The sequence below is a fragment of the Lepisma saccharinum genome, chromosome 3 (assembly GCF_977018435.1).
Source record: "Lepisma saccharinum chromosome 3, izLepSacc3.1, whole genome shotgun sequence".
Taxonomy (NCBI): domain Eukaryota; kingdom Metazoa; phylum Arthropoda; class Insecta; order Zygentoma; family Lepismatidae; genus Lepisma; species Lepisma saccharinum.
In genome coordinates, this window is record NC_139231.1 from 99,948,861 (window position 1) to 99,973,276 (window position 24,416).

The 24,416-nt window shown below is 37.3% G+C and overlaps 1 protein-coding gene across 1 annotated transcript in view; it reads right to left on the reverse strand.

Annotated features, from left to right (window-relative positions):
• The window catches only part of Cap-H2 (Chromosome associated protein H2), a 72,641-nt gene that overhangs the window by 19,139 nt on the left and 29,086 nt on the right, over positions 1-24,416 (reverse strand). Inside the window, exons 6-9 of the mRNA XM_083119690.1 lie at positions 12,885-13,044; positions 11,945-12,045; positions 6,516-6,759; positions 5,201-5,351 (exon numbers count right to left, since the gene is read on the reverse strand). Coding sequence (XP_082975816.1) covers positions 5,201-5,351; positions 6,516-6,759; positions 11,945-12,045; positions 12,885-13,044 — 656 coding nt within the window. The remainder of the gene's footprint in view (positions 1-5,200; positions 5,352-6,515; positions 6,760-11,944; positions 12,046-12,884; positions 13,045-24,416) is intronic.

Consider the following 24,416-nt stretch of genomic DNA (forward strand, 5'->3'; position numbering starts at 1 on the left):
CATAAGGTTTGTCTATATTAGAGTAATTACACATATGAGGTAAGCATAAGATAAAAAATATCACGTGCAATGAATATAAGCAACTATGCTGAGAGAATTCACGATAAATGCTAATCGCAGTCATCTCTGCTTTGTTGATACTTCAAAAAGCTGCTAGATGGCATTGGCTTTTCTACATGTAAAGCCGAGAATTCTGAAGTTGTCATATTTGGCTGTTGTTTACATATCAAAATTAATTTCATTGTCAATTAACTACATTGTTACTTGTTTCGGTCACAGATATACCAAATATTGAGTTTCTCAAAATATAAGCGATAAATTCTGTGGAGGCGTGTGCAGTGGGACATTTCGGGTAAAAGCTGTTTTGACCAGGTTCTGCAATTTGCACACAAAATAAAATGTAAAAGAGACTACAGCATATTATGCTTTTATGATTTTAAAAAATATGATTATTAAAGGATACTAATGTTTGGCTTACACATTGGGATCCTTAACACACCTAATAATGTTAATATTTGTGTTAAATGTATACAGTGGTTTGCCAGTTAGGCAGTGGACTAAAGCGATGTACAAAAGAGGATAAAAAATAACGTGGTTCCTGCAAAAAGATGGTCGAGAAGGTGGATGGAAAATAACGTAGGCAGAAATTTGGTGATTTTCACATTCGTGTGACACATGGACGTAGAAGGTGGATTGTCTTTCTACAGAGAAGCAATGATGAACAGTTTTTCGTATGCGTAAGTGGCGGTACGAGAGTAGGATGGCCGGAAATCGGAGATATAAGGTATGGACAGTCATTGTTCATTAACTCCCCACCGTCCCACGAAGGTAAGCTGAAATTTAGCTTGTGTCATATGAGCTCATTAAAAACTTTCGTTAGGTAGATCTACCTTGTTTGCAGCAAATTCTTGTAGCATGCTAGCATGTGCATCTTTCGTTGTGAAGAAAATTGGAAAATGTTAACTTCAAACAACGTGGCTTGATCACGATGGCGGACGATGCCATTGCTGACAAAATTTGGTTCCTCATATAACAAGGACGCGAATCTGGTTCAAAACATATCTGCGCAGTTGGGAATATATATAAATATTAATGAACGTTTTTGCATCCCAGTTCTGTTGTGGGGAATGAAGTAATCTTACATCCCAACATGGATCAAGGTCACATGCCCTTATATGGAAATCTTCGCAGCTGGTAAAATGAATGCAAGAAGCATAAAGTGTATCACGGGTTGCATAGATATTCATTGCAAAAATAGACTTAGTATATTTGCTTGTGTTATCAAAACACCACTCTATGTTAAATACGTATTTGTTGTGAAGCACTTATCCAATATTTTGTTTATGGCAACCAGGCACGTGCCCAGGATTTTCTTACGGGGAGGGGGTTATGAAAGGTCAAATTTATTGTAATAAATTTGATAATTAATATACTTTGGTTTTACCCCAATGAACGCAATGAATGAATGTATTTGCTATGGATGCTTCATGTTTTTATTTTCTAATTCACACTTGTGATAAGAAGAAAAGCATCATATAAAAGCACCTGCTTGAATACTTTCAATTATTAATATTTTATATTTAATTGCTCAAATATAATTTTAAGATGAAAAATATATACACTCAACATTGTAACAACATTAAAAAGATTAAGACTACTTCAATGTCTTAAAAACAGTAATAAATAAGGTACCACAGTTCAACAATTAAATTCTGAAATTTAGGCATCATGGTTTCTGTGCGAGTTCTGACAATATGTCGTCACAAGTAACTTTTATATCCCGGTGAATATTCAGACCAGCTAACCCATTTAATCTGTCTTCACAAATGGTATTTCGAAGATAGGCCTTCAACCACCTCAAAGTTGAGAATGATTTCTCATTTGATGCTGTTGTTACCGTGCAAACGTGTGTTTACCCAGGGAAATATTACTCCACTGCACATATCAATTGCTTAAAGAGCATTTACTGGACGTGTTTGCATTGCTGCAAGATGACGATACCACAGGTTTCATCACCCCATGTGCACACACGAGCAAGAAAATTGTGAATTGTGGCTGAAACAATCATCATCGCTTCCCCCCTCCCCCTACACGTTTGCTGAGAGAAAAAGAGAGAAGTCACTCAGCCAATGGAACACTTTTTTGGCAAATATTATGACATCAGCACAGTTAGGAAAACATATGAAGTAAGAAACATGAGTTATGATGCTCATAAGATTGAAGAAAACTTTTGCGGAAGCTTGGATGACAAATCATTAAACAGGTTGGCGATCTTTAGTTGGCCTATGTGGCTTTGATTATCTCTAACAGTTTTGCTTTTTTATGAAGTGTTACAGGGAAGAAAGAACGCGTTTTGAATTAAAGCAGTTACCGGAAGTTGTCGACTACAAGGCCAAGAGTTGCTCACTCACGGGAACCTGCTGAAATTTAGGTCAGAGCTGGACAGATGGTCCACGCAAGCGAAATCACAATGGCAAAACAAGCCTAGCATGTTGGGTAGCAGCCATTGGGTGCGGGGGTAACATTGGCATGCTTGGGAGAGGGGAGGGTAGAGGTCGAGAGTTGACTGTTATTATTATTTTCGTATTGTAGAACGGTGATGATTCACAGAGTTAAGGCAGTATTAAATGGGGCTAGTTTCATTATATTTCTGAAAAATATTCAGCACTTATACTTTGTTTCTGATGAAACATGAAATGTGAAATAACACACTGTAATGTTCATTTGTCATGTTTGGGAAAGGTGTGAGGTGCACTTTCCTACAAAGTTCTGTCATGAAATGATGCGAAATGAACTGCAAAATGCACAATAAACATGAAACTGCTGGCATGACACTTTCTATAGTCTGAATTATCCTGTGGGTTACGTAATTCACGGAATATTGATTGAGAAGCAATAATGAACTCCTTTACATAGGAATAAACTTAATACTCTAATAACTACATAAATGTGCTATTACAAGATAAATGTTTATTTTCTGAAATAAGTGCAATTCTTAAATCAAATTTAGGGTTATATTCACCATTTTACATACAACTTTTGATCCAGAAATGTGCCTATTTTTTGTGCCAAAATCTTGATATAAATATGTGGCACTACTTTTACTCCTTTAAAACCTTATCATATGTTTCTCAACTGTCATGTTAATATCATCAGGTACTAGATTTTAAAGTGTTTTGGTGCTTTATGATAGCAATGGGATGTACAATGTATGATTCTGTAAATTTCTGTGAAATTATTTATCTTACACTAAACACTTTCAAGCATGCAATAAAAGTTCATTTCATGCATTATTTCCTGAATGCTTCAAGGTGTTTAGTATCCGATAAAAATCATGATTTTGATCAATTTTAGTGTTTACATAGCCAACAGTGTTAAAAGTACTGGTAAATAATATATTAAGTATACTGGATGTATTGTGCTCTCACCTTTGGTGCAACTAGTCCTTGGATCTTTTTCTGGTGGGAACCCCAAAAGTGTTGATGTTGACCCAGCATCGTGAGACAACTGGGGAAGTAGTGGGCTCCAAATCCAGAAAACAGCATGGACGGGACTTGTTACGTTGATCATGTGCCACCCAATGCAAAGCGGCTTGGCGAGACCTGGCCCTCAGAGGTTGTTGCACCATGGTGTTTAGTTACACAGTGGATGAAAGAAAAAATAGGAAACACTCACCAGACACTGGAAATAGTTAAATTTCTGTGTCTGAATGCCGCATCTTCAGATATAAAGGGTTTGCCAATAAGAATGATATGATTTTGAAATGAACTGGCACCTATGCTTCAAATGTTATAACTGTCACTAGTTGTCATTTGTGTTTAGTATACTGTGACAATTCATCTTGGCTAAATACATGCTTCAAGAACTTTTGGTTATTATCCAAAAAATTTATGAAAATAGACGTTCTATTGAACTTGAAACTGATCATAATTTTGGGCGAAAAAATATCTTCTCAGATGAAGCTCATTTCTGGTTAAGTGGATATGTTAACAAACAAAATTGTCGTTTTTGGTGTGAAAACAATCCACAAGAGATTCACGAGATGCCCTTGCATCCGCAAAAGGACACTGTATGGTGTGGTTGCATCTGAAAAAGGACACTGTATGGTGTGGTTTATGGCATAGTGGCATCATCGGACTATTTTTTTTTCCAAAACGAGGTAAGGAGATGCAGTTACAGTGAGTGGTGAGCGGTACCGATTGATGTTAACAGATTTTTTGTGGCCAAATTTAGATGAAATTGATTTGGAGGACATGTGTTTCCAACAAGACAGTGCCACATGTCACACTGTTAATGCCACTATCGATGTATTGCAAGAACAGTTTGGTGAAAGGATAATTTCAAGAAATGCAACTGTTAGTTGGCCTCCAAGTAGTTGTGATTTAACTCCTTTACATTGCTTCTTGTGGGGTTATTTGAAATCTACAGTCTATGCAAACAGACCACGAACTCTTGATACATTAAGATTGCACATCGAACGCTGCATTCGTGACAGTAGGCCCGAGTTATTGAACAAAGACATCAAAAATTGGATTCATAGAATTCACTCGTGTGCACCAAGTCAAGGTGAACACTTAAATGCTGTGTTATTCAAAACATAATGTAATAAACTATGCTTCAAAATAATATAAAAAGTTTGGTTGTACCTGAAATAGTTTTTATTTTATTTCATTTCATTGTAAAATCATATCGTTCTTATTGAAAAAACCTATACATGAGAAGACAGAGGTTACAGGGTCCAGAGTGACGAAGTTGGTATGGAATAATGTGGTTCTCTTTCCAGGCTGGTTGAAATGTATGAGTTGTAGGGGTTGATGGTTGAGATAGATTTGGTTTGTAAAGTTACTTTGTGGCTTTATTCAGGCCAGGGAGAGTGAGTTGCATCACTTGTGGCTAATATATACATCCTCTCCCAGAGTTTTTGTACTGAGATGTTGGTGGATAGAGGTAAAGGGCGAATCCTTGCTACCAAGAAGCAGTCGTTGAAAGGGAATTAAACGGATCTTGCACCTTGGGTGGTTGCATTTGTGAGTGGGGCCGGTATTGGTTGCAGGGGTATTATTGATCAGTGTGTTTATGAGGTTGGATTGGGAGGGGGTACTCGAAAAGAACTCTGGAATGATACCTCTGGTGACAGAACTGTGGAGAATGGGGAGATCAGTATTACTTGATAAGTTTTTATTTTATGATTACACGTTACCTCTGTAATTAGAAGCTTCCTAGGTATCTTCAACATTTTTCGTTTCCTAATTGGTCTTTCAGGTATCCCTTCAGTAAATGGTATAGGTTCCCAAGGGTCTACAGATGTTGTAGATGGCGACGGAGCAGCTGGGGCAATTCTCTCCTTCTCCCTGCAATGATGGAACTAGCAATAATAATAATAATAATAATAATAATATGAATTGTTCAAGTTCACCAATATCTGGAAATGTTGAATTCTAACAATGTAACACCACTATAACAATAATATAGTCAACATGGCAATAGTCTACTGAGAGCACTGACATGGGAGAGATGACACCCAATTGGCCCTCCACCTACACACCCAATATAAAATTAATTTCCTGCTGAGAAACAGAATGACAGAATGAAATTCTGGGCAGCTCAACCTCATCACCCAAATCCAACAATCAACGAAATAGAACAAGAACCTAGGAGGCACACCTAAAAGCTTCCTTGCCTGTAGGACAAGCTTTATTGAAGCGAAGAGACAAAGCCCGACTGACAACCATCGCCTCTGTCCAGGGGCTGAAAGGGACCTTATTTTCTGACCCTCTGACTACCCGCCATGAAGGATCATTAAATGTAAGTACTGGTGTTCTTCCATGCACATCCATCCTGAAGAATCAGATCACCTGGAACGATGACCCTCCAATCACATGTCACGAAGAAATACAACCTTAATCCATTACTGCGATAGCTGCAGGAAGGACATCTAACCAACTTCTAGAACTACCTCCCTCTCTTGTCCAATAGACAAACTTGACATCTATGAGTCAGAGACCATCAAGGACTGACGCTTGTCCGGCACTAAAACAAAAGGTACAGAGACTCCGAAAAGGTACTGGACAGTTATTTTTACATCACATGCCTACCTCTTAGGTAAATTTCCTTCATGAGGATGCATGAACTGATGACAGAACACACACAACAATACTTTGTGCATTACCCAGTGACCTCTGGCTTAGTAGCATATTATGCTGATCACTCCACCAGACGTCAGACTGGCATTGGAGATGAAATACAAATCAACACTTTCAAAATACTGATATGCAACCGATTCTTCCTGAATATGTAAACATAAGACAAGGCTGCAAATATTTGAAATAAAGTCTTGATGCAGAATTTTTTTTTTACTTTGATGAATAAGAATTGGAAAAAAAAATCCACATCCTGATTCCGGTGTGATGAACTCCAAGACAGTTCCCAGAGAGCAAGGAAGTCCCAGTCAGTAGACAGCCACGAACCTGTATTAAGTTTCACACAAAATACAAGTTGAGTTAAAATGCACCTACCTTGCAGAATTAGCACTCCGAGTTTGTACTTCATTGCAGGATTCCAACTCCTCCAACTGGTCGTCTGCAGGAGGATCAGTACCCATACAATCATCAGGTGGAGGATCATCTGGAGAAACAGCTTCACCTTCCTCTGGTGGATTATCTTGTGGAGGAGGCTCCGGTGCTGGATTCTCATCAAACGGACCAGGCTCATCTGCCTCTTCTATAGGTGCAGCTGTTTCTTGTAGCAATCTGCTGGTACCTATTAAATAGATAAAATCTCTGTACAACTATAAGAATGCATACTTTCCACCATTATTTTGAGCTACTTATGGACGGGACTTGTTACGTTGATCATGTGCCACCCAATGCAAAGCGGCTTGGCGAGACCTGAACAATGTGTTAGTCAATAAGGAGTCTGTGACAGGTTTGATACCCAGGGTAGGTGACCTCAAGTAAAATTTTTCTGACAATGCCCCTATATACCATATTTACTCATGTACAATGCACATTTTTCTTTCAAAATTTTATTTGCCCCTAAAAGCTGTGGTGCGTATTATGCATAGAATTTTTAGGACAGCCAACATTAAAACCATGCATGTTTTCACTATGTTACTGCATATAACATGTAAGTATCAACAGGTGCAAATAAGATTACCAGGTTGGATTTCTTTAGTAATAATAAACCAACAACAAAAGCACAATAACAATTTCCCATGATTTTTCACTTTGTAATGGAAAGTTTAGTGACACCGAGAAAAGCAATGCCTTGCCATTCTGTCAGAATTCGAGCATGCACTTCCCATCACACGGGATGTATATCAGCTGTATTGGTCAAGTGAGAAATAATGGAAAATAACTTCCGGAGGACTGCAAATCCATAACATAATTTTGATCTCGCCTTCTTCTGCTAAAGATTAAACAAGGTGTTTACTACATAAGTAAAAGTTTTACGATGCTAAACACAGTGGAGGTAGAGGGGGCAGGTAGCGTGGATTTGTGACTCATTGAATAGGTATGATGTCATTGGATCTTGATCGGCATAGTTGTAGGTCATAAAGCTGTTGCTAAGAAAGCCATTTCTTGAACCTGAATTGTACTGTACGAAATATATTTGTTTGTTGTTTTCCTCCATCAAAAACCAGGGTGTACATTATACAGGCATAAATATGGTAAATCATCTCTGGAACTCGCCCAGCCTCTAAATAATGCTGAATGCTGAATGCATCACTTCTGCCATGGACAAGATATAGAATGTATGGGTCCAGACTATGTGCCTTCATGATACGGTGTATGCATCGGGGATATTTTAGTTATCTTTATATTATGACGTGTCTCTATATAGACAGTTACAAACACCCAGTCTTTGTTGAATTATGTGCCTATCTTCTCGGTATCGCAATACACCTTATTCACCTTAGCAAGCTATAAGAACTTAAAAATTGTTATTGAACTACATCTTGCATAAGGTAAAATTGCAGCACGAATGCCTGAACTGTGGTGAAATAGCATAGGTTATATATGATACAAATTAGAAATTAAGAATTTTAATTTATTTAAATGTATATCATATCAGAATTTCAAGTCAAATATTTAGCTTTTCTTAGTTATACAACTCAATAATCATATTCACTTTAAGTGTCATAAATGAAAATACTAGTAATCAAAAACAAATGAAGAACAATGTATTAAAAAACGAGAATTACATTCAAGCTTATGTATCACATGCTTTTCATTATAATGATATCACAAATTAAATTTTTAATATTTCAGATTTCACCCTTTTACATGTTTTCATGTTCCTTTCCTGGTAAACGAAATATCATATCACTTTGTGATCACATGTAAAATCATTCACTTTACGTAGATTTGATCGAGATAACCAATATCAATTATACGAGTTAGTCGAAGAACTAAATTACCACATGTTATATCAAAGTTCAGTGGATGCGTCAAATATAAAATAAACGATTGTTTTGCACCTTATTGACTTATATCTTGTATATTTGGCAATTCAAGGATACTTATCTGCATGTTCCTTACAAAGATAAAATGGCCGACAATCTTCGATTTTCCAACGCATCACTATTATTAAGTCCTTGTCACTTTAACGACCTTTCCATAGTCCTTTTTAAGATCAAAACACAAGTATGAATCCTGTTTTCACAAGAGAATTACGTTTCACGGATTCATCTTGTTATTGGAAGCAAAATAGACCCAATTTAGGTCTCCATTGAAATTAACGACTCCATCCTCTGAGTCTGCGATCTTTCAGATAATCAGTGTTTCAAAACTCACACTGTTACAACTATATGCACAGCATATCAACTTGTTGATATTCTTTAAGAAATAAGTATACAATTGTACAGTGTTAATACATGAAAATGATTGTAAAATAAAGTTGGTACAATAAAACATATATTGCAATACTCTATTACGTGTTTTGTATTTCTTTTTAATTATTAAAGGTAAATAAAACTTTTATAATTTTTGTGGGAAAAAGGTTTCTTACGCACATCTTAGATTTTTCCCTCTATGAGAGTTGGCAATCTTTAACAACTTTATTACTCTAGGATTACTATTTAAGACGCTTGTTGTATAAAATCTTAATTTTTTAGTCGAAATTCCACCATAACACATTCCAATTTGTTTGTATGTGTTGGTAATTTGTATGAAGTACATGTACATATCCATATGCCTATGAATAATCATGTAAAACCTAGTGAAAAAAACTTAAGTGCGATTTTGCATTAATTGGAAATCTACCATAAGTACATTCCTGATCCATCATAGACCAAATTACTTTGATGATTTTTTTAAATATTTTTAAATACTTGGAGTTTAGATAAGTACTTCAATTCAAACAAAGCCAGAATAATGTAAATTTAACTTTGGGCAAATATAAACAACAAATACGAACTCAAATCGTAGATTTTATCTGATTGCATTATTTTATTTTTATTTTATAATGGTACACATTATGGTACCATTATATTTCAGGGTGGCTACAAACAAACAGAAATGAAATTCCCTGACTTTTCCAGGTTTTCCAGGACAAAATTTACATTTTTCCCTGACAATTACAAACTAAACTAAATCGATGTTTTTGCAAAATGGAAATAATAAACTCATACAGATCCACGTATGGTTTTGTTAAGTACCAATATTATCTTCTATGAAAATGACTGAATTTCTCTATTCTCTATGATTTGAATTCAAACTGCAAAAATAGTGAATTTGGAAAATTATTACAATTTACAAGCTAGGGAAGGATTACGGAATTTTGTCATACGAAACTTACGAACGAGATTTCCTGTTCCCATGCAGAGTTCCATAATGATATATTTCATGGAAAAAAAAGGGACAAAATGCCCTGACTTTTTTTGACGCCTCAAATTCCCTGACTTTTCCCGGTTTTCCAGGTCTGTCGCCACCCTGATATTTACATCACTTTTCTGTCACTGCTGGACAGTGGCGGCGCCAGGATGAATCACCTGGGGGTGCTGAAGGGGTGCAGAATGAATTTTACGGGGTGCGATGTTGAAAATAAAGAAAGCATGAATATGCATGCATGTTTTAACAGAGGAAAAACCACAAATTTTTGTCTGGCAGGGGGGGAGGGGCAAGTACCAGGATAAACCTGCCAATAATAATAATAATGCCATTATTAGTAGTAGTAGTAACAGTAGTAATAGTATCAAAGATGTTATTACTCTCATAAATCACGCAAAAAGAGGAGAAGTCGATGCTAAAGCATTTGTGTTGGACAAACGATTTGAAATATTTTTCAACATGTTCAATTTCACATATTAGCTAATAATTGAAAACAAGCACACAAACTGTATTTTTGGAAGACAGATAATGCATGACTAATATAATTCTTACATAGGACATGCATAACTTTCATGTCCAACATACGTTTTACACATATGCAACATGGAGCGACGCAAAAAAACAACAAAATACATATGCAACATGCTATCACTAAATTGTGTACGTATTCAAAGTTTATATAATACATATATCTATAATATAACATATTATTTAAATGCATTACATAGTCAATTAATTCGTCTCATAACAAACGAACAGCAATAATGATATAAATCTCTCAAATGTGCACGCTCCTTTTCATTCAAACAATTGTCCATGCATTTAAGACCAAACTGCTTAGCAGTAACAGCAGGCAGCAGTCTGAAGTACATAATTGGTCTTAACAATACTTCCCTCTCTGGTAGCTTTCAATGCATTACAGAAAATAATGATATTGCTCTCTTCGCTCGCAAGAACATTTTTTTCCAAATTATTGCAAACTGAAAACAATATTAATTTAATAGGGTGCCGCATTCTCTGTTTTATAACATTCTAATTCAGATTTTTCACTGCCACCTAGCTACGGCTCTGAACTTTTACGAATGTACGAAAAAATGTTTGCGAAATGTATTTTTATTTGAATAAAATTTGAAATCGAGGATGGCAATTGCCTTTCTGTGCCCACCCACCTTGCAGGTGTCTTTGACCGTCTGGAAGAAAGAGTAAAGAAATACATGAAAACTAATTCCATCTTGAGTATCATTTTGTACTGCTTGCTACTCTTAGATTCTGCTAGCCTTGCTTTTATCTTACTTCAACATTTGCCCCATTCCCTCCCCCCCCCCCCCACCGATGGAATTGAATTCCGACCAAGGTTGGGGGGTAATGCCCCCTGTTCCCCTGTAGTTGCGCCACTGGCATACAACTCGCGTTAAATAATTTCCCAAGCACGACCTGATGATATCTTGAATGCACCTGAAATTTTTTTTCAGTGCGACTGGAGGAAAACATTTAGGCGGACAATAAAACCGTTTAACAACAATGCCAAAAAAGAACACAAAAAAAAAACCACAAACAGGTCACTTAAAACAAAAGAAACAATTCTTAACAACAATACTGTTGAAAGAAAAGACAGCAGCCTTTGATCTTTATAGAGACTTCCGCCAGTACAGAAAAATATATATGCGGCTTCTCTTTCAATGCTTGGCTATTGTATACTGTACAATACCAGAGGTCTCACTAAAATACCTAACATCTGGGTGCTCAATGTGACTACGACATATGACACTGCAAGAGTTAATGTTTTCAACATAGGTTTTGAATAGGGGGTGCTGAAGAAAATTAGACGGTGTGCAAGAGTCCCTTTGTGCCTCCCTGGTGCCGCCGCTGCTGCTGGATAAATATCATAATGAGAATGTAATGGTGACCACGTAAACTTGATAAAGAAATCCTCACACAGAAACAGTCATTTTTAAAAGAAAAAATGAACTGCAAATTAGCCTTTGTACATAACAAGAATATATGGTTATATAAACAAAACATCGATATTTAATGTTTTTCTGCAAAATTAATAATGGAGAGAAACTAAATGCACTTGAAATGTCATTGTAAAATCCTATGATGGTGGACCTTACCTGCACCATCATTAGGTATTTCAGCTGATCTATTTAGTACAGATTCTCCTACTAAACCATCGAACAGGACTCCATCTACTGAAGAAAGCCTCCTATTCAACCTATGTAAAAGAAAGAGTACTCAGTAAAACATTACATTTCCAAATTATACACACACACTTATGTTTTTTGCAGATGGTCCATGTAGTCACATTCATAGTAGAACTGTTTTATTTAGTGATTAAGGGCTGGTTTTTCAATGTTCAGTTCATATTTCTCTTAACTATCTGCAGTTGGAGATCTGTAATCACCAGTCTTAACTATCTGCAGTTGGATATCTGTAATCACCAGTCTTAACCAGCATCGTTTCTTTCAATGTAAAAGTAAGCGGCAGTTCGCACTTCAAATGTAGTGTTTTGCCAATGCTGAAGCATGGAAATATTATGAATTTGATTTATGCACTATCTCTTAGTGTAGTTTCAAACTGCATTGATTGGCACACAGCCTCGTGTTTAAATGTAGAATTACAAGTGCATAAGCACATATGGTTCTAGAAAGTACATTTCAAAGGAAACCTTAGAACTGCAATGCACTTTGTAAATTTTACTGCTTTGTTCCCAATTCAGAAAAAAGTTACAAAATGTTCCTGCATTTTATGTTGTTCAGCTTTGTAAGGTCTTCAGACCTTGAAAAAGTATACTCGAAATTCCCCTGTATTCATAATTTTGGTATGTACATTTTGCTTACAACATATGATTTTTCCATTTTATAAATAAAATTCTATGCACAAACACAAACAAATGGTTAGTTTCCAACTTTAAATATAAATTTCAGACACAAATAATGAAACTAACCCAAAAAAAAGGGTTTTTTTGCACTTGTAAACGTATAGTTATAAAAGAAGGTAGAATTAAAAATTATATAAATGCTCTTTTGTTCTACTGGCGCATCAACAACTTACCTAAAATCACCTTTATTTCCTAAGCTCTCTTTCCCTCGGATCTTTAAAGTCACATTCCTAATGCTCTTCTGATCTTCTTCTACAAACTGATGATAGTTAGTGGATAACAAGTTCAAAGATTTTCTCTTGTCATCGTCCTCCTTTAAATCTATATTTCTTCCTACAATTAAAAGCATTTTCACATGAAAGTAATGTATCAAAATGAAATAATTAATACATGAAAAAGTATTTAATAGAGCTGAGGTGACACCAGTTTAAACTGATGCCAACAATCTTATCGATGTGCACCAATAGCAATACTGATGCTTGAAAATTGTAACAATTGAAAGTTGTTCGAAATACTTAATAATATTAGTGGGTGAGTATTCCATTCAAGTACGTATAAGAACTGATTTGCTAATTCTGTTTCAAAATATTTAAGAATTACATCGCAATATCAAAATACCTGTTATGTAATCACAAAATAAGGTTTTTAACAGCGGCGTAGTGCCCACGTAAGGCTTGTAAGTTCACCTTACAAGCTGAAATCATTGAAGAAAACGTATTTCATTCCCGTATTTATCGCTTGAACACACACAGAAATATCAGACTGCAAGTAGAACTTTTAACGAAACAAGGACTTGTTTTGATTCGAGTTGTTTCTCTGCAAGGCTTCTTCAGAGGACTTATATGCGGGTGAATGGAAGAAATGATTTGGACTCGCCCATGGCGGGTGTGTTTGCTTACGTAGTATCTTCTCAACCAATGACAGGGCATCCCGATTCTGAGCCAGATGTAAGGTGCATTACCAGTGGGTGCTAACTGGCGAGTATTTCTGTTCCCAGGCAGGCGAAGCTTACGCTGGCATGGTTGCCGCTGCGTATGATTCATATCCATGACTCATATCCTTGACACGGTTGGAATAGAACAAAGAAATTCGACTCCCGTGTTGTTTCAACAATGCTTGACGGGAGGTGTAACAAAATGGCTGTCATTTTTAATGTGTAAACTAACTATTAAGTTCACAAACGAGATGGTTTAATGTTAGATATTACCTCCATTAGAAGCAGCGAAGTTAACGATAAAAGAGGAATGTCTGGCAATCCTAGATCCAGCAGCGCCCGCAAAGTTTGGTGCTTGCATCCTAGTTGCCCGTAATGTTAAAGCATGCACGTAATACTTAGTGTTATGATTTACAGAATTTTTTTTATCTTTTCCTTTCACTAAGTTGCTTGATATGCTTTTCAAAATTTGCGCAAATATCATAACCATGATAATGAGTAATATTCTCGAATGCATTTGCAAATTGTATTCTACACATTTCCCACAAATGCCTTTTTTAGTGAAAGAAAAAGAATAATAAGAATAAAAATATGACATGACCTTTGCAGAAGAGTTTGTGTCCTTAACTAAGCTGTATACAAAAATATTCAATTGCTACCAGTTGAAAGTTGAGCTACAGGTAATTTATTCTGAAGCTGAATATCAAGTAAAGAGTGTGTTTGAACTTCATGAGAACTTGCGTACTACCCATTTGAATGAAGCTGTTGAACAAGTGTACAAACTAACAGAATTGTTCCTCACTACTTCTGCCTCAAGCTCTTCGGTGGAAAAGTAGTTTTCTGCATTGAAGAGGATTCATACATTTCAACGCAGCACACAGACTCAGGCAAGGAAATCTGTCTTGGGACTGATATCCATTGAAAAGGAGCTGTCAAAGACATTGTCCAGAAACTCCCGATTCTACGACGATGTGATTGAGGTGTTCAGACTAAAGGATCGTCGGATCGAGTTATAGTACAAATGAGAATTTTCATTAAGTAATGCATATGCTAGTTAAAATGTTTTTAGGTTTTCTTTATCCAATATTCAGGTCAGGTTTATCTAAGGAGGCCTTACACCTTTCATAGAATCACGCTACGCCACTGGTTTTTGACACAATGTTGATGATGGAATCTTTTAATTTTGCATAATTCCCACGATAATTAGAGCCCATGAAAGCATTCCGAGCATTTTTTCAGAACCCACGAAAGACCAAAATGTCAGAAAAATATCGCCCGGTATTGGTAAATAAAATCCACATACTTTGTGATACTGATATCATTGTATCTGTTGATACCGATACATGGCATGAGTATTGGCTCATCTCTAATTGAAATACATTTTATATATCACTTATGTTCTATATTTTCACAAACTGTCAATTTTAATACACAATTTTATGGAAAATCCAGTTCTTTTTTAACACAATACTGGTGCAAAACAAATGGAAACTTTGAATTTAGCATAATTTCCAAGATAATTACACTCTACAAAAGTGTTGCATGGCATTTTTGTGGACCCTTTGAAAGACCAGGATCCCAGAAAAGTATCTGAAAATGAAGGCCAGCTGATACTTTTCGATCCCAATACCACTGATTATGGTCACCTAGAATTTAATGAGGTGATATCCTCATGTATCAGCCAGATCAGTTCTGAATAAGCTTCCGAACTTAAGCAAAGTAATGTCACTATCACCTTCAGCTCGGTCACTTACACTAGAAGCCTCTCACACACAATACATAATAACCATGTTCATGCATTTGACATAAACTCTTGAAAGCTCAGAATCTGGAATTGATCTGTTGCAACGAAATGCTCTAAGGAGCATAAGTAGTTACCGCAATGCTAAAATGTATTCATAAGATAACAATCAGCTTTCAGGATAGCTTAATGGGGCACATCAGATCTCCTGTATATGAGCAAAATATTCTAACTGCCAATTCAATTTGCAATGGTTACCTCAACTGCATGGAGACGGTACTAAATGTTCTACAGATTACCACAGAAATGTGAAATCCATTTCCTCCAAAGTTCTAATTTTCCCATTTTCCATAGTACATAAATTTTTAGTGTACACCTTCTACTAACTCCCAAAAACCATAAACAATAAATTTTATTTTCACATAACATTAGGAATAAATTTAAGCACACATATGACACAGAAAATTACTTAACATTTCATTAAAATAGGTAAAAATTATAAAACCACACCAGCCATAGATTTATAGTGGAAACCCATTTTTAAGTTTCTTTACATTGGACACTTAAAAACATAAAGTCAAAATTCTACTGTATTAGTTCTGTAAAAACAACTGTAACAACTAGTTATTGAGTTAACCTGCTTTGTAGGTGCAAACTATAATCTGCATTGCAAACAAAAATTTAACCCATAGTGGATGCTATCAGGGCTTAACTAAGACCTGTTTAAATCTTCCTGAAAGCAGTGAAAAATATCTTATCTTGTCTCATAGGCAAGTAAATTTTAACTGTCTTTCTGCCATAAACAAAAGAAAAAGAGTGATGAATTAAATTTAAATTATACAGTAAACGTGTCCATATTAGTGGAATAAATTTTACAGTACCAAACTTTCTAAGAGTGAAAGCCTATAACCATCTAATCAGAATTGCAATATTTCTTTTTAATATTATCTGATATCCAAGAGTCCCATAATTAATCGACACATCTCTTTTTACTGAACACAAAACTAAAATTATTATGAAGTTAAGGCAATGTCTTCATTACTGTACCATATGTTATATGTACTGTAAATGAAGATAATGTGGCATCATAACACAGCAATTGAAGCAAGATGGCCAAGCACAGTAAGTGTTTGACTTTTGATCTCACCACAAAAGTCCGCCTTACTGTGCATAAAGTGGACTTAAAACACCAAATCAAACAAAACCAAAGTTTCCAGGTGAAGTTCCAGCTTGGGTATAAATATTCTTTGTGAATGACCATTCATCAATATCATCTATTCATCACTCACCTTCATTAGCTAAAAGTAAAATAACAAAATTACAAGGCAATACAATACAAAAATAGTATTATATATTATTATAATTTATTATTTGAAGTAGGGTTACACTTAAGCTTACAGTATTTTTACACAGATTAACTTACTATACAAACAGCTTTTTGCCCTACATGGATTAATTTGTTAAGGTATACAATACTGCTAAATGTTTAAAAATGTATAAAATATGGAAAAAAAATATAAGTGTGCCTATATAACTGAAACACACAAGGAAATAGAAATTAAGTAAGTATATGTGAAGGAGGCAATGAGGCAAATGAGGCACGGTGTCAGTATCCATAGATTAACATCTTAATTTGTTGTTTAAATTTGACCAAATTTCTCTCCTTTCTCCAGGCTACAGGCAGTTGGTTCCACACCTTACTTGCCAGTGATGATAAGTCCATATTTTGTTTTGTTACATTTTGGTACTTGGATACTATTGGTGTTATTAGATTGCAGATTGGGATAATGCATGTTACTACATATTAGAAATGGGCCGATATGAAATGTTGTCCGATACCGATAAAGTACCGATATAAAATTTACCGATACCAATAACCGATATTCTACCGATCCGATATAAAATTAGAAATGGTCCATGAACAACCTGAAATGTTCATTGATCTCCTTAATGAATGTGTGTTTCAAGGTGACTGCAGTGCAAAAGAAGTTGAATATTTAGACAATTACTTTTTTAAAAAGTAGGGCATCGAGATTATTCATAAAAATTACAACAAAATGGCAGAATTTTGCACTAAATTATAAGATATTTATCGATATATCGGATCAGTAAAATAATCGGTAATTTTACCGATAAACCGATATGCCTATATTGGCCGATACCGATAGAGTACCGATTAATCAGTCCAATCCCTACTACATATACAGGGTGGCTACTCTAGGACCATGATAAAATTCAAGTATAATTTCCGGTTTTCAAGGCAAACTCTCTAAAAATTCAAGCAGATGTTTTCTCTATTTCACCCTTATGTATTACCGCCTCTCAACATCCACATACAAATATCTTAATAATATAAAGGGTCTAGAGATTCCAACATCCAAAAATTATAATTCAATTAAATGGTATAAGTAATATAATTAAAATATTTAATTTAAGGTGCTGAGTTTCTATTTACAATCAGAGGCACAACCACGAATTTTTGTCTGAGCGGGCAGGGAGAAAGTGCCAGGATAAACGTACTAATACTACTACTAATAATAGTGTTAATAATAATGTTATAATTATAACATTATTATTATCATTATTGATATGTTTTATTTTAGTTCGATTCTTGTACCACGTTTGGCTAAATTGCGAAGATGGGGACAGTCACAAACATTCATGCCCAAGCCGGGATTCGAACCTGCCGGGACCAACATTGTTGTTGTTATTATTATTATTAGTAGTAGTAATATCAGAGACATTATTATCCTCGTAAATTATGCAAAAAATGGGGTAGAAGTTGGTGCTAAAGCATTTGTGTTCAAACAAACGATTTCAATTATTTTTTTAACACATGGCACAGTAGTTCGGATCACACTTTAAACTGTACGTCCAGTTCCAATTAGCCTTTGTGTGCATAAAATGGACTTAAAACCACAAATCAATCAATCAATTTTACAATTATTTTTTTTAATTTAGATAGTTCAGGGCGACTCCCACCTCTCCCTAGCTAGGGTTATAAACTTGATAAGACTAAGAAAAGCAGGAATTGCGAGTGAAGCGAGTAAGAAAATTTTACGAAAATAATATCTATTTGCATAAAATGTGATAGGATTTAGATTAAAAGAGTTGTAATTTTTCACGTCTACGAAGAAAAATTCAAGTAGAATTCACTCATAATTTCCGGAGCCAATAATTCACGCATAATCCCCAGAATTCAAGGAATTCCCAGTGAGTAGCCACCCTGATATAATTATTTTGCCGCTTAGTAAGTGGTTGTGTGTGTGAATTGCCTGTTGAATTTTGAGTAGGAACGCATATTTTCGCCTGGATTCAAGTGTGGGTAGTTGCAGTTCTTCTCTGCTCATTCGTGAAGTCGCGTGTGCTGTACTTCATATACTACGAACAGCCCAATTTTGCATTTTTTCTAATTTGTTGGTGTTATTTATGTTAATCCCATAGAGTACAGAGGAACAATATTCATAAATGCTTTGTAGAACGCTAATTTGTGAGCAAGGTGTACATATTTGCAGACATATTGAAACTGTTTGATTCTAGGTGCTGCACGTGTACACATAATCTTCACATGTTGTGAAAAGGATAAATTCTTATCTAGGTACACACCAAGATATTTTAGACTCACTTGGTTTTATATTCGAAGTACCTATTTTAATATTGTCAACGTACGTGATGTTATTGTTTTCCTTGGATAATATTAATATTTGAGTCTTAGACTCAGTAACTTTCAACATGTTAGATTGATACCACTTAAGAACTTTGGGCTTTTTTCAATATTTACAATTACTTTTTCTAATTTGTTAGATGCACAGTACAGGAGACAGTAGTCTGCGTATAGATACAATTCAAAGCCAAATTTCTTGCTTGTGATATCATTAACAAACATGTTAAAAAGTTTTGGGCCCAGAATAGATCCCTGAGGTACACTGAGAGATACATTCAGACTGTTCGAAATCTAGTTGGCAACTTTTGTATCGATACTCCTATTGCGTAAATAGCTTTCAATCCAGTTGAATGCAGTAGCAGAAAAATTGAATTGCTGATATAATTTCTGTATTAATAACTTTGGTTGAACACTGTCGAGTGCTTTACTGATATCTAGTGATATTACGCCGATGTATTGCTTTCCTTTACGATCTAATACATGCTGCCAGTTATGTAACAGTTCATGCAGTAGTAATTCTGTTAAGTGATTTTTCCTAAAAGTGAATTGTCTGTCAGTTAAGTAGGTTGTTACAATGTACATATTGTTCTAATTGTTTATCTATTACCTTTTCAAGAATCCGACTTAATGAGGAAGTTATCGATATAGGCCGATAATTATTTAATTGCGTTGGGGACCCCCCTTTAAATATAGGTGTGACCCTTGCATGTTTCCAGCTGTTGGGAAAGATTCCACTTTTTATGGATGAATTGATTACATCGGTGAGAGGTTCGGTAATCCATGGGGCAAGCAGATATAATATGCGATTACTTATTCCATCGAAATCTGGTCCCTTTCGGACATTAAGGTTTTGAAGGATTTTCAGTATGTCATCATGTGAAACGGGTGTAAAATTGAAGCTGGCTTCTCTAGATTGACTGCAGTTTTCAATTTGTTTGCTAGTTTCATTTTTCTTGAGCGTTAAATCATTTGTGAATGTATTCGATATTGATTTTCCGACATTTGCAAAGTGGTAATTCAGGATATTCGCCACCCTCGCAACTTCGGTAATTATTTCATTATTGTGTTCAATAGATGTGATGGATTTGATTTTATTGTAATTTCCCGTTAAAAAACTAAAAAACTTGAATTTATTGTTGCCTGCATATTTATCAGAATAGATCTGTTGAAGGAGATAATTTCTTTTCGCATCTTTTACTGCTTTTGTTACGTAGTTCCCTAAGTTCTTACATTGTTCCCATGTGTAATTATTATTATTTGAACTACGTGCACGCTTAAACATCCTGTTTTTGAGTGATATCAATCTAAGAAGACTGCCAGTGATCCAGGGACGCTTGTTGGCCCTAACGCGAAACGTTTTTATTGGCCAAGACATCAAGAGCTTAGGTTATTAATGACTGCAAATATGTTACCTTATCGTTTATATCTTGCATCGTTGTTGTTTTGTGAAAGGGTGGATAGGAACAATGATCAACGAATTGCTGTTCAGGGACATTTTTAAATGAACGCCTAGTTACTAGTATTCTAGGAGATCTTTGTGGCCTCAGGTTAATTGCTGTGTATATCAGAAAATGATCACTTAAATCATGCATTGCCACAGCGGATTTAACATGTATTTCTTTCTTGTTTGTAAAAATGTGGTCTATGAGACTTTCACGTGTGTTGGTCACGTGCATCGGCAGACGAACGAGCTGCTTGTACCCCTTCATCGCATCGTAAAATGCATTATCCGCTGCATTAGGTTTCATGACATCATGATTTGTATCTCGGACGAGAACTGAAGTGTGGCAAGCTGGAAAAGATTGCACAATAGTTTTTAATTTTTCATTAAAAGTGACGGCAGTCTTGGGATGTCTATACACGCATCCGAGAATTAAGGGTTTGTTGTTTTGTTTGAGTTTCAAAGACACCCACAATCCTTCAATGTGCAAATCCGACACAGAATAAATAAGTTCCGATATTACGTTGGTTTTAACATAACAATAATGCCGCCCCATTGCTTAGAAGACTCATGATCGAGCCTATACATTTTAAACCCTTCAATTTCAACGTGCAGATCTGGAATGGAATCATCTAGCCAAGTCTCGGTTATTGCAACGTAAGTGAAATTAGTTATGTTTGAAGCTGCGATTTGATCTATTTTGTTCTTCAGCCTGTTAATATTGATGTGGCCCACCATGATATTTTTTGTGTTATCTGGGATTGCGAGGTCCTCTACGTGCAGATACAAGTTTGCAAGGAAACTCCAGTTCGCCATGCTCAGGCAGTGCAACGCCATGGGAGGTGGCGGGTCATTGTCATGCGGGGAGGGAGGAAAGCTATTTACAGCCCCAGCATTGTCGTATCAGTTGTGTCCTCGGGGAGAAGGAAGAGAGTGGCGATTCTTACAAATATCTGGGAACATCTTTCGGGGGTGTCCAGCGAGGAATCTGGCACTGACACAGCACAACATCAACCTTCTGCCTCCTTGCATTCAAATTAACAAACCTTATCATTAATAAAATTATTGTAAGAAAAAGTATATATATGTGTGTAAGGGAAATGAAGTTAGAAGGAGAAGGATATAAGTAAAAAAATATATATATGTATATAAAGTTGAGAACCATAATTGAAGCGAGTGATTTAATAGTGTCAATTATTGTATGTAATGAGTGGCAGCCGAGGGTAGAGTTTCTCACTTTCTATACTTGCTTAGGTCATCCAAGCTGTCAATTTTCACTGTGGCGTTGTTGTGCAGTGACAGGATATTGCCATCAGAAGTCCACACGTGCTGGAAAGTTCCACTATTTCTTACCTGGTGAAACAGTTGCAAGTTCTGCCGGGTGAGGTTCTCCGTGATAGAAATGTGGGGGGGGGGGGGGGGGGGGGGGGCGGAATCCTTCAGGAGCTTCTTCTTCTGGAACACCAACCGATGAGTCCTGTAGGATACGAAATGCATCATCAGCGCCCTGCTCCTCCCGTCGCATCGCTTCGCTCCCAGGCAGTGGTATCTCTGGAGCTGGAATGCATCGACGGGAACCTGCACCTTGTCCCGGAGGATGTCCAGCACCTTTTTCTCGCAGTTCTCCTCTTCAGATTCTCCCACACCATGGATCACGAATTTCAGTCTCTTGTCGTATTGCTCAATGGAGATTATATGCGACTGTAACACACTCATGGTGGATCTGAGGGTCTTGATTTCCACATCGTATTTTTATGTTGTTTTATAAACGGCTTCCTCCACGGCCTCGGCTATCATTTGCATCAGAGAAGTCTTTATTAGGGACTGTCCTTTGTAAGGCTAGGGCTATCCTCTCCTCCAGATCCCCCAGTTGAGAGTTCAGTTCCCTTTCCACAACTCTCTCCATCGTGCTCTCGATTCTGCTCCATTCCCCTTTTGTGATACCCATGTTGGCAGAAAAATATAGCTAATGCACAAACACTCAAATTTCGAAATGCTGCTCCTGCAAAGATTTGCACTCACAAAAATCACGTTCACTGCAGCACAACGTTTACTCCCTTCAGAAAATCACTTCACCACATATTGTCCACCCCCGCACGTGGAGGTAAGGAAAAACACGTCCGACCTCTACGAGGGAAGAGCCTTTTTAGGAAAAAAAAATATATAAAAATAATAGTCTAGTTATTAAGTAATGGAACTGACCATCTGCTGGCGATGTTAGTAGGGGAGGAGAGTGAGAGTTGGAGGTGATCCAGCAGTGTATGGACAGTGAAGAGGCAAACCTGGTAGACCCATTGTGTCCAGCTATAACTCACCCACAGAAAGAATCTCAGCCTTTGTTGACTCCCATCTCCAGCCTCTTGTGAAAGCTCTGCCCTCCTACCTCCGTGACACCAACCACTTCCTCCAGAAAATCAGCACCCTTCCACCACTGCCCCCAAATACCATCCTTGCCACCATCGATGTCACTTCCCTCTACACCAACATACCTCACTCCCATGGCCTCCGCTCCATAGAATTCTACCTCAATAGCAGACCCAAACCTCACAACCCCAGCACCAACTTCCTGACCCACCTAGCCCACCTTGTCCTCACTTGTAACAACTTCACCTTTGAAAACCAAAATTTCCTACAGACCCAAGGTACAGCCATGGGTACCAGAATGGCCCCATCCTATGCAAACCTTTTCATGGGCAAACTTGAACAAGAGTTTTTGGCTACCCAACCCCTCCTCTGGCTCCGCTTCATCGACGACATCTTCATGCTCTGGACACATGGAGAACCATCCTTGTCAGCTTTCCTTGACCAACTTAACCACTTCCGTTCCCTAAAATTCACCTGGACGCACTCCCCCAACCAGATCACCTTCCTGGATGTGGACGTGCACATCGAGGGAGGACACCTGACTACCTCCATCCACATAAAACCCACCAACCACATGCAATACCTACACTTCTCCAGCTCCCACCTGTTTGACACCAAAAAAGCCATTCCATTCTCTCTGGTCCTCAGGGGACAGCACCTGAACACTTCACCCACCTCCCGCCAGAATTATAACCTCCGCCTACACCAGGCCCTGGTCAACCGTGGATATCCCTCCATCCTGGTCACCAAGCAAATATCGCGAGCTGCCTCACACACCACTACCACCAAGAAACCTGCTGCCACCAACCCACCTGCACTCATCACCCAATATCATCTCCACCTCAACAAAATCAGGCACAAACTGCACTCTCTTCTCCCAATTCTCCACAGTGATCCTGAAACCAAAAACATATTTCCCGACAAACCCACACATCCAACACCCCCCTGCCCATAAATGCAATCGTCCAGGTGCAAGACCTGCCCCATCCTCATTACCTCTCACACCCTCCAAGTGCACACAGCCACTGGCAAATTTACCCTCCATCCCAAAGGGACCTGCCATGCCTCAAACCTTATCTACATCCTCACCTGCAACATCTGTGGTGATTTTTACCTGGGGGAAACATCAACGGCCCTCAACCTCCGCATCAATAACCACCGCTCCTCCACCCACAACCTGGCCTTCACTGTCGCCGTCCACACCAACCACCACAACATCAGTTTCAACGACTGCTTCTGGGTAGCAATCATCCATCTCCTACCCCAACCAGCCAACACCTCTGTTTGCAAAAGATGGGAGAGGGTCTATATATCAGCCATGAGTGCAACCAATCCACCTGGCCTGAACAAGGCCACCCAGTAATGCCTATCCCTCACCCACCATCCCTCCCAAGCCATCCCATCCCTCCCTCCCAACTCAACCTACACACTCATAGTTTACGACAAGCCTGGTGACGAAACAGTGTTTTTTCATTCTACGCACTGCTTCTTCTTCGATGGGGACCTGGCAACTCTGCAGGGCCCCAACTTCCGGTTCCGTCTCTTTCTCCTCACACCGATG